Genomic DNA, 11,869 nt, shown 5'->3' on the forward strand with positions numbered 1-11,869 from the left:
AAGCAACTAAAGTCCCCAACAGAGAAAGCAGCAATGGTTAAATGCCCCATCAAAAAGTACCATAAACTCACCATCAAAAAGTACCAAAAAGGGTGCCAGTCTCCGTTCTCTTGAAAAGGATCAGGCCATGAAATACCACACCATGAAATCAATGCAGGCATTGCCATATTGAAGACAACTTATCATTGAGGGTTTATCAATATTATTGACTGATATTACCAACACTGTTTCTGATAGCACAATCGCACAAAAACGAATATAGCTGGGTAAAACACGAGCAGTAAGTAATCCTTCAAAGAAGCTGTACATCTCCCCTGTAAAATACAAAAATGGCAACCAGCGTATGCTGGTGTATATTGGAGGTCAGACACCTAATAAATTCTCAAACCTAATTTCTGAGAAGAAATGAAGCAACAGATCGATCAGTCTGCATCTGCCTTTTTCAATGGTATATCTCATCTTCCACTTAACAGAAGCCCTGGAACCTAGGATCTCAAGTATGTGCATCATATTGCTGCCCTCATAGCACCCCGAGCTGCCTCACGTTTCATTTCTGCAGCTTTTCCACTCCCTCGGAAGTACATGTATACTTGCTGCGAGTTGAATGAGAGAGAAAAAACATAATGAGACGGATAAAAATCCCTTTTCCAATTCAAATATGACATTCTGATGAAAGATTACACCATTTCAGAATACAATATTTAAAAAGTAATATCTCCCCAGTATAATCATTTTATCATAATCTCAATAATAAACAAGGGCAGCAATCAGCATGAAACTAATTGATTTTGAAAAATATTTCAAATACTGGTGAATTCTGCATATATGAGCATGAAAAGAGACCTGAATGACCCAAACGCTGAGAAGTGATTCAACGCAGAACAACCCGAATCCAATAAAGTAGAAGATCTACAGGTAAAATAGTACAAAGTCAGATGAGGCTTTAATAGGATCAGGAGAACTGAAATTAAAAGTGTAACAGGAATCATCACTTTACAAAAATTGCCAACTACACAGGCGATGCTTAGAAGCCCGTCATGCAATATGGAGTAGCATGCTGGGGCATCAGACCCATGGGCAGAAATTAACTGTTTGTGCTAGGTGGAACCTGCAAATACTGTCTGCCCATGCAGCTGATGGTGGAAACCCCCACAATTCACATTAACACAGTGGAAATTTGGCAAGAACCAGACTGTGAAGCTAAGATAGTCAGCAATATCACGTAGCATTCTTTTAGGAGAACAAAAAAACCATTTAGAGTCTAATCCAATAAACACGTTCTTCTAGAATACAATATATTATTGATTCTATGCATATTTCATATAAAACCTCACTTACCCCAACCAAAACATGGTCGCTGATAAGGTCTATCGCTGGTAAAATACCTCTGTAACAGAGAAAAACAAAAACAATAATGAGTTAGCAACCAATAAAAATTGATGGGGAAATTCTGCAACGAGTTTTCTACAGGTGTTGGTGACAGATAGACTTCCCTTTTGAAGGTTGTAAATTAGAAATAGTCATAATCTTCCACATTTAATGAAATATTAACATAAATCAGACTGGTTCAAAATTTATTAACTTTCTTTTTTGTGTCCAAAACAATGAGATGTCAAAGTAAGCCACGCCTTTGCACAAATAACTTTCACTTTCTCTGGAGTATTGTTCCCTTGAGTTTCTGGTCAAGTGAAGGCTGCAAACTCGTGCCTGGATACTTGGAAAACCAATATATAAAGGTCCAAATATGGCAGAAACGCTACTATCAAAACTCGAGCCTGCCCAGCACAAAGCATCTGAACCCCATTGATTTAAGAGTTGGCAACAGTCCTGATCACCCCTCCAACCCATGTTATGAGAACCTTAAAAGACAAGCGAAAAGTTTTGTTTCTGAAAAATCGAAAGATCCATCACACTGAAGAAAATAAGTTTTCTTCCAACCAAATCTCTTACCAAACAGCAGAAACAGATTCCACAGCTCTTTACCTACTGAATCGAGCTTTCAAATGCCTATTGACATAAATTTGCTATTAACTTCCTCCAAAGACTGTTAGACTTTCATCAGCAGATCTCTACAAGCCATCCGAAATGTGCAGTTGAATATTTGAAACTAAGAAACCTTGAACTTACATAAAGACCCATCAATTCAGAATAATACAATAATCTCCATTACCATGTGAAGTCTGACACTTCACATATTGCTATTGTAAGAAGTTAGATTTCTTTACACTTAAACACTCATTTACCTTCATCATTTAATTATTGAACTTCATTCCCATCGTCCACAGAAAGGTTGATCTCTTCCAAGTCTCATTAAAAATAGCCAGTACCACTAAGAAGATCCTCTTTGTGCCAAGCAATGTCACCAGCAAAGCCATTTCATTTATTAAATTGCAAGCACTAAGCAACTTCAGTGCATGCAAACAGCACCATAAATGGTTGTGATTGTACATCTACTGACAGAGTCCACCCTCTCTATTTTGGTTGGAATCTATGTTAACTTTATAGGAAGCCAAAGAGTCCAACTTTTATCAGCATTCCAGCAAGGTCCCAGTTAGTAGCAGTAATCTTGCTCTAAAAGCTCCTTAGCCCTTTCATGTGAGATCAATTTATGCTCATGTAAAATTCACATATTTACACAGGAGATCCGAATATATATTATCAAAACAAATTGGTTTTCTTTGTCATGTGGGACCATGAGGCAGTGCACCGAACATCTGATGGCCAGTCACGCGAATTTGCTTAACACAGCATAATAGATTAATAAAACTCTTCAAACACAAATTTAACAATCATATTCCATGTTTTATCCCTTCTATAATCATATTCCATTTGCCTCATTGATTGCTGTCAAGCCATATACTCTTTCATTTCAAAGTTGCAGCACAGTAGGGGCATAATCTGAAGCAAAAGTCTGTACAGTGTGCCTTGCACAGTGTTTGAGCGAATATAGCAGACATACTTTGCCCAGTTACCTAAACATATGGTAACTATTACGTATTAACAAAAGAATTGAAGTAGCAACTAGACTTTGAGTTAACTATGGTTACAATTCAAGACATTCATTTTTTTCTCGTAGTATTAGGCATCAGAGGAGGAACTTACGTCAAAGATTTCCCCTTGAATATTATTGGAGGAGCCACAGCTGAATAGATGCAGAAACCTATGTGAAGCTGTTGCAAATTAAAGGAACAAGAAGTAAGGCAACTCAGTAATCTTTATCAATGAACATATGATAAATCAGGAAACCCTCTTTATATTGCAATCAAGCATAGAAAACATTTATTACCAGGTAAAACAGGAAAAACCTTCCAAACTTTAGAGCACTCTCGGTCCTACAAGATATGCAAATGCCATGAAAGCATAAAAGTCCACAATCTATAATATCAAAGAAGTTTTGATACATCAAATAAAAGGTTGAAAACTTCTTAAACTGATCTTAAAAAAGGATAATACCTCATGGCACGATACAGAGGCCGATACCATAAAACATATGCTCCTGGGACACCGGAAATAAAGTAGATGATGGCCAGGAACCATATTTTTACACCTAGAAATTACACAAGCTAAATCAGCTTCTTTTGATACGATAACATCCATGGCAAAAGTAATTTAGTCGAGCACATACTGGCCATGGCCAGTCTCATCAAACATACCTTCCCCCTTAATCCAGGCCACTGTAACTGCTACAAAATTCCAAAGAAGACATGCAGTCAATCCTGCACAAGATACAAGTAGAAAGTATTCTCATTTAAATAATCATCATATTCATTTTATGCATATCATGTATGATTCACACCAGTTGGCACTTCCTCATTAGCTCTCCCTTCCTCTCTATCTCTCTGCATTACCCCTCAAAACCACCCCAATCACATTCCCCACCAGCCGCCTTGCACGCTTTGCAAATAACAGAAGATCCAAACCTGCCCAATTCGGTCTAAACGTAAAACTAGACATGGATGAGGATTATCTATCAACAGATCGAGTTACTGAACAACAGCTATGGCCAAGAAGGATGTAAAAGACAATAATTGATGTTTCTAAAAGATCTTTTACAGTAGCTTTGGCAGTGTTGGAAGTTCAATATGTAATTTAGCATACAAAGTTGGCCTTCAGAGTTTCTATTATTTAAGATCACAATGGCACAAAAAAATAATTTCACACCAGTATGATTAACTAGAAGGTCCTCCCTCCCAGTTCTAAGTTTCGGAGCAATGATGAAATACCGAGAGAAAGATGCAATGTCCAACAGTCTTTCGGAAGTAAAGCAAACAGGTGGTCTCAAAGTCCCCCACCCCCTCCCACCAAAAAAACAAAAAAGAAAAAGGGTAAAAATATAAAAATGAGAAAGGATATTATCCATGAAAGAAGAGGAAATGTTACCTAACAACGATGCAAATGCAAAGTACTGCAACCTCTGCAGGTGGATGGGTATCTCATTTGCAATATCATGATGAATAATGGGAAAAAAAGGTGGCCAATTTTTCTCCTCGATAACAATACCAGCTGCAAAAACAGTTAGGCTATAATGACACTCCCTTTACTTTAGCTTCTTAATGATCAAAAGAACTCAACTGCTCAAGTAAAAAGAAGAGGGACTTGCTGAATAAGATACAACAAAGATATCCTCAAATCAGTCTATTTCATAATTAACAACACAATGAAATATTACCTCTGGATGCAGCCTCTTCCAGCCGTTTTAGTTCCTATATACCACAAATAAGATAAAAGAGTAAGCAAAAAAATTCTGGCGCATTGACAGAAAACAATCTGGACAACATGCAGACCAGCAGTTCCGAAAAAATAAAACAAAGAGACAATTCTTCTTCTGAATCTTCTTTCATATATATGCACAACTCAGCCTGCATAATATGCTAGTTCTACAGATAACTTAGCATGACAAGGCAAATAAAAAAAAAAGCACAATGCCTAGATTATCTATGCAAACCTCTATGACTGCATAAAAGAAAGTTGGAAAAAGAGATACGTGGTCCTATCATGCAACAAAAAAAAATATAACTACAATCTCCTCTTTACTATTTAAGAGAAATCACATAAGTATATAATTCAATAATATCCTGACTGTACATGTGCAGGAAGGTTCATCATACAGACACACACATAAACCTATGAAAATAATTTAAATAGACAAAAACATCACCATGTTGCCAGAAATTCAATGTTTGGATTGACATAAGTCAGTTTCATAAATTTCCTGTATCAAACTTTACAAAAATTCAGTGGCAGCTATGTTTTGGATTGAGATAATTCAGTTTTCTACTTTCCCATACAAAGCAGTTCAAGGATTCAAAACAAATCAGTATAGTTATATAGTTCTGTCAATGTAATATCCATCAACAATCCTCACTTGGTTTTCTACTTTTCATACATCAAAGCTTCCAGGGCGGTGGAAAAGCTTAAAAGTTTGAGATGTTTCTCTCACAAAAATAATGTAACCTTCACATGAACAAATTAAAAAAAAGGCATGGGAATTCTGGTAGACTGTGTATAAAGAGATGACAATTAAAATCAAGAATGCCATGGCAGCGAGTGGATTAATTTCATAAAAATTTGCTGAGACTTTGTCAAGGTTTTTATAGCTTAATTACTTCATCGCACTCTGTTATACAGACACATACTAACTAATATCATTTGCTTCAAGAAGTATACAGTTAATTATCACCAAGCATGGAATCGTGTTATAACATATATACACTTAATTATCACCAAGCATGGAACGGTGTTAATGTCACTATATTTCAAACTTTTTCTATTGAAAATTTCTATTTTGCCTTCTTTAGCTTCATATTGTCAATTTAGCTGTTTGACTCTAAGTCAATGCCAAAACATATGGAAGTTTCAAAATAGTATTCATCTAGGAATGCATTTTTACTTCCTCTAGAGTTGCATGAACTGTATATATAAGTCATTAAGAGCAACATATTAAACATGCAGAACTGTTTATAGATCTACAGCAAATGCCTTGTCTTTTGTTTGCAATATAAAAGAAACAATTAAGAGGCGCAAGAGAACCACATACAGGACAGAGCATGACAACAGTTTCAAAACCATGCACAACATTTTTATTTGTCGTAATTCAAGTTGGAATTTACCTTTTCCCTCTTATTTAATTCTGCCTCCTTGGCTTGAAGTTCCCTTTCCTTTTTCTTAAGATCCTACATGAAAAGAAGGAAACATATGATAAACTCAACTCCTTATGTCTGCTAGCATGGAAAATACATACATTCATAAGTATAAATAAAGGTTATTGATGTTTAAGATTTAGAACCAGAATACCAGATGCTATACAAAAGCATGGCTAATAGGTGCCTAGCCACCCTTGTCCACTGTTTGTTTTATTTTTTTTTTTCTTTTCTTTTCTTTTGGATAGAAACCCTTGTCCACTGTTAAGGTACTATTCTTGGCATCATCAATCTGACATGTATCTGTAAATACATATACCACTTACCTTAGCTGTATCAAGAGGAATGTCAACTGTTGCACTGCGATCATTGTAGAAATCAGCAGGTTCTGGAGGAAGTGGCGAAAGCCTGGAATTTAAAGCAGGAGGAACACTTCCTGGGCGCTGGAACATTGACAAATTCATGCATATTGAGTCAGGTTCTGCATTTCCTCATCCAATCAGATAGGTAATACAGGATGAATGATTATGATAAACTTACTGTTGTGTAGAATGGACCACCACCATAACTGGATTGTCCAGCTGCTTTTCCACGACCTGCTGGGTCCTGCAACAGGTAACATCACAAAAAATGAATGCATGTCCAGTATATTTCAACATATTAAATGTTCATACTATATTGCAAGGTTAAAGAGACCAGAACTCTAGATATGATAAAACCAAGTTGAGAATTACATTTCATATTCTACAATTTCCCATTGTTGTTCCTTCAAGACACACTTAACATCTTCATAACTAACAAGCAACTACTTGAAAGCTTCAAGTTTGGTCCGTGTACCAATGCAGCCAAAATGAGCATAAAACCCAACTAACATTGCCTACATGGGTAAAAAAGCCCAACATAATACTAAGATCTATTACCTGGCAATTGCATCCAACTCCAAAAAAATGTATTAGGTATGGTATCCAACTTGAATACATGTTAGACACTTTGACATTTACAGTTTTCTCAAAGTTGCAGGTTTTAAAAATAGGTGGAGAATGGTACTCTTTCAGCAATGATTATGACCTTCCACTTTGACATTATAAAAGAGTGTTTGTTGTTTTCCAAAACTTGGTCAAGATGCAGATGTTGAAAGTAGCTTTGCAAAAAATATTATCTTATATCCTTTAAGTTAATTAAGAAGTTTGGATGATAAACATGCATACTAAAAGACCTTAATAAACAATGTTCTATTTAATGTTTAAATAAATGATGTTTAAATGTATAAATATAAATTTAGAAAAAATTATATGTTGTCCTACATACCTCTGTATTTTTTTTCTTGTCAAGTCAAAAGCATGGATACATGTTTGAGTCTAGATCATTGTATTCGTATCCATGCAACACTTTGAAAAACATCAACTTAATTCTTATAAATAATTACTAATTACTATCTGCCTGATGAAGCTAGAAAAAAAGACTATAACCACAAATGAATGGATATTACACCATGTAAGTCATCAAGTCTTCCCTAGATAAATGAAGTAGGGTAATCAGTTAGTTATTCATGTCATTGCATTTCCTTTCAAGACTTTGAAAGGTACTTTCCTTCTAATGCAACTGCCATACTGTAAAACCTCGTGATCACCAAATTCTATTTTGTCATTATCAAATGGCAAGCTGTGCCAGCACCAAATTACATATTATATCAAATCTCTTCAAAAAAAAAAAAAAAGGAGACCCGAAACTTTCACCTTCTCTTGTGCCCAAGTGACTCTCCACTGCATGGACAACTTGCAAGAAGGCTCCATTTTTCTCACCAGTACATAACAAAATGCTAACATGTTTTACTTCCACATATCTCAAGCGATTTTGTTGCAACTGAAGATTATAATGAAAACTACAAGCTAATGAAAGTTTTGACTTTTGATCACTGTTTAAAAAAAAGCAATGTCTATGTACATGTGGCCTCCTGGCTGCCCTGCAGTCTAGAGCACTCCCATCTGTGGATTAGCTGCAACATAGGTTCCCAAGTGGCCTGCATAAGCCTAAGACCAAGATATGCAGCCCTCCACTTCTCCTCCACTACCGCCCTTGCTATAAGTTTTTTCCTTATTTATCTATTTTTCTTTACTAATAGAAGGACAGTCCCATTGCACGAGGCTCCTACTATTGCAGGGTTTGAAGAGGGTCAAATGTATGCAGTCTTATCCCTGCTTGCGAAAAGACAGTTTCCATATTTCAAACCCATGACCTCCCAGTCATGATAGAACAACCTTGCCCTTGTGCTAATGCTCGCCCTCTATTTTTCTTTACTAAGTTATTTATATTTTAAATATTTCAAATACAAACTACCTAGGCATCTTCTTTAGGTACTATAGTACAAGTTGACCGCTGCAGATTGCAGTTTTGCTTTATCAAGCAAATTAGTGTTCCAATTTCCAAATCAGTTTTTATGGTCCAGAAAAGAACCAATCAACAGTCTTGGAGAGGCAAGGCACCAATAGCACGTATTGTCACACAATCGATATTGAACATACATCATAGATATTCCGTAATGAGAGCACATAAACACAATACAACCAAGAAGGCTAAAATGTGACCACCAATTATCATCTCTATAAACATTGTTGACATCAGTGCATCAAGTGCCCAGAATGGATAAATCATACCTGCAGAATTTTGGGTACCATGAGCTAATACAAGCTTCAAGCCTATGAACCAGCATTTTGAAATGCACATTGTGGGAGGCATTTAGGAAAACACTAATGCACATGTCCTATCAGCTTTCTTTGGGTAATCTCCCTCCTCAGCTTCCAGTTTTCACTAATTTGGTCCTCCGAACACATGGAAGGGGAAGGGGGAAAATCTATATACCGAGGTGCTGAACTTATAAGGCCATGATGATCTTACAGTCTTCTGCATTTACTGTTGCTATTATACTTTTGGCCTCAGGGCTTGTTGCCGCCGCCATCTGCTATCTATTTTACAGTCTTCTGCATGCCTTTGTTATCTACAACTTCAGCCTATGGGATTGATGCTGCTGTCAGTTATCTATATCATAGTTCCCAGGTCGCTTTACTCTCTTTGTATTGATTTCGCTCTGTACATCTCAGGTTCTTTGTATTTTTCTTATGGGTTTATCCTGCATTCTATGCAGGTTTCATGTTGCTTATATAAGGTGTCTCTATCTCTTCTGTGTACTGAGTGGGAGTCTTAAGTTCGGTGTTGGGTGCTAGGGTGTTGACACATGTATTTCTAGTTCTGGGCTGGGTCTGTTCTGCTCATCTGTAACAGGTTTCTTTTATGCAACATATGCCCTGTTTCACCAAAAAAAAAAAGGTCATGATTCATGATGATCTTATAATGTAAACCAAGTGGCTCTTAACAGTTGCCAGGATTTTCCCTCTTTGAGCCAGTAAACTACTAAATACTTCATCGCTTTTACTCAAAACCATGACTTGGAACACTCATAGTAACTTCATGGGGAAAATCATATTTAAACAACTTTATGAAAGAGCAACCAAAATTCCAATGTTATTTTCCAGCATACATGAAAGACCTCAAATGAATCAATAAGGAAATCATAACAAAGTCAAGAAGAATGCCTTCAGAAGTAAATTATGATTAGGATATTTATGATCCAATGTATTAGTTGACAGTAGATAATGCTTTGTCAGATCATAAACAGACTGATGACAACAAGTTAGCAAATGCTCATAGTGCGTTCCGCATGTCAGGCTCCAAACTTTTTGTTTGTACATGTCTTAAGACACCGCCTACAGAAAGAAATTGCCACTGCTTGGCATACACAAGTGCCCTTGTATCCATGGACCCCAATTTAGAACCCAAACACAATAGCCAGACAGTCATCCTCATTGTATTCTCCTAGACATTCATGGTGTTACTTCTTGACTTTTTTCCACCAGGCAACCAATGTTTATTGATCAAATCTTTAAAAGCACTGCAGTTGCTATGCTATCTGCTCGGTTGCTAAAATTAAAAAGGACAAACTATGCTGTCGAAAAATCCCAAGGCCTAACCACAGGAAATCTTATCAAACAAAAATAATACCTGAAAGGAGGAAAAGAAGAAGATATCAATCTTAGTCCCCGCCCATCATACTGCAGATAATCGATTCCGTAGAACCCGATCTAACACAATCTACGTAGAAATTACACCTAGGGTTCCATGAAACCCCGACGTCTAGATCCTCGAAAATCCTACAATCTCTGGAGTAATTTCTTTCCCAGATCCGGTCGGCGAAGCCCTAACTTAGTCGATTCTTCTCTGATCTACAACTCGAAACCGAAACCGAAAGGACAAAGCAAGAAGAGTCCATACGAGACACGAGAGATACAGATCAACGCAACTGGAGTCGAGAATAGAGAAGGGACTCACCGCGAAGGGATTCACCTCCTCCTCGTCGAAAGGGTTGCTGTCGTAACGACCCGCCATGAGATCGTAACCCTCCTACGACCGAAGGGATCGATCTCTCCGGAGACGAAGAAGAAAAAGGAAAAAGATCTAGAGATCCCGCCGGAGAAGGAGAACCGAGATAGAATAAATAAAAGAGAGGGAGGGAAGGAACGAAGAAAGGACGCGAGGGTGGGGGGGGGGGGGGGGGCGGAAGGGTTTAGGTGGGAATTTTCGAAGGCGACTATACCGATTAGTTTTGGTTTGGTAAATAAGTCGAAACTTTTTGAGGGTTGGGGGCGGGGCTTTTCCCCTTTCAGCGGAAACAACCGTCCACGGATGGGAGTTGGCCCTTGGCTTTGCAGCTTGCAAACGGGGGGTTTAATGCAATATTGGGCCTTGCGGCGTTTAGTTACGGCGGTTTGGTAACGGGGATAGAGAAAAAACACTTGACACAGGGACGGACCCGCGCTTGGCGGCAAATATGCGTAGGATATTGGAGAAATATTTTAGATATTGCCCTTTTTTTCTGGTCAATTAAAAAATAACATATAATATTATTTTATTTTAAGAACTTATATAATTGTTGATTCTCATGGTATGCGTAAATGCTAATTCTTGTCGGACGTTGTTTTCTGCTTAAACTGAAAAAATTGAAAGTAAATATCATATTAATATGCTGCAGAATTACTGACATGTTATAGCAATCAAAGTACATCTACAATGAAAAAAAAATATTTTGAAAAAAATTATATTACCATGGCTGCTCCTCAGCTGCCGTTTGCCTCAGAAAAAATAATAATAATAATAAAACCCAATTTTTCCGTTAGATGTATTACCAACAATTCCCTGTAGACTTATTTTTCCTTTTGCAACAGTAATAGGTAGAGAATTAAATTTTTTTTTTAGCAAAAATATAGTACCGAATTTTGTCAAGTTATACTTTTCCTCATTGCATTCTCCTTGACATCATAAATTCAGAAGACTCCACTACCAAGCTGACATTTTGAATTTTTTTCCCCTTTTTTCTCTAGAAATTAATAGACGTCTCAGAATTCTGTAACCTAACGGAATTTTGGTGCCTAATCCAATTCTAGAAATACGAAAGCATGTTATAAGTAGACAACCAGATGCTTATTCAGAATTTTTCTCCTAGTTGTTTCCCATTGGTCGCAACTAGGACTATTCACCTGAAGACCCAAGACCAACGGGCGCTAATTTATTTTATTGCCGTCGAGAACGATATTTTTGACCGAACGTCGGCTGTTAGCATGGACAACCGTATAAATTACAGTTTTCGTCCAAAATTCCGACCATATACACACACACGT

General features: G+C 37.1%; 1 protein-coding gene across 2 annotated transcripts; it reads right to left on the reverse strand.

The window, feature by feature from the left end:
* Nucleotides 1-160: 160 nt before the first annotated feature.
* On the reverse strand, nucleotides 161-10,883 carry LOC105032521 (secretory carrier-associated membrane protein 1). 2 transcript variants are annotated; one of them, XM_073252412.1, is made up of 13 exons: nucleotides 10,524-10,768; nucleotides 6,681-6,746; nucleotides 6,467-6,583; nucleotides 6,111-6,173; nucleotides 4,670-4,703; nucleotides 4,381-4,503; nucleotides 3,654-3,716; nucleotides 3,454-3,547; nucleotides 3,287-3,332; nucleotides 3,103-3,170; nucleotides 1,339-1,387; nucleotides 844-909; nucleotides 161-593 (listed from the first exon to the last, which is right to left on the reverse strand). In XM_073252412.1, exons 1-13 carry the CDS (start codon nucleotides 10,578-10,580, stop codon nucleotides 507-509), a joined length of 933 nt encoding a protein of 310 aa, XP_073108513.1. In that variant the 5' UTR covers nucleotides 10,581-10,768; the 3' UTR covers nucleotides 161-506. The 2 variants fall into 2 exon arrangements, with proteins under 2 accessions (XP_073108513.1, XP_073108514.1); XM_073252413.1 differs by lacking the exons at nucleotides 161-593; nucleotides 844-909; nucleotides 1,339-1,387 and adding an exon at nucleotides 1,984-2,972 and having other exon boundaries at nucleotides 10,524-10,883.
* Between the last annotated feature and the right edge of the window lie 986 nt (nucleotides 10,884-11,869).

Source organism: Elaeis guineensis, chromosome 2 (genome assembly GCF_000442705.2).
Source record: "Elaeis guineensis isolate ETL-2024a chromosome 2, EG11, whole genome shotgun sequence".
NCBI lineage: Eukaryota > Viridiplantae > Streptophyta > Magnoliopsida > Arecales > Arecaceae > Elaeis > Elaeis guineensis.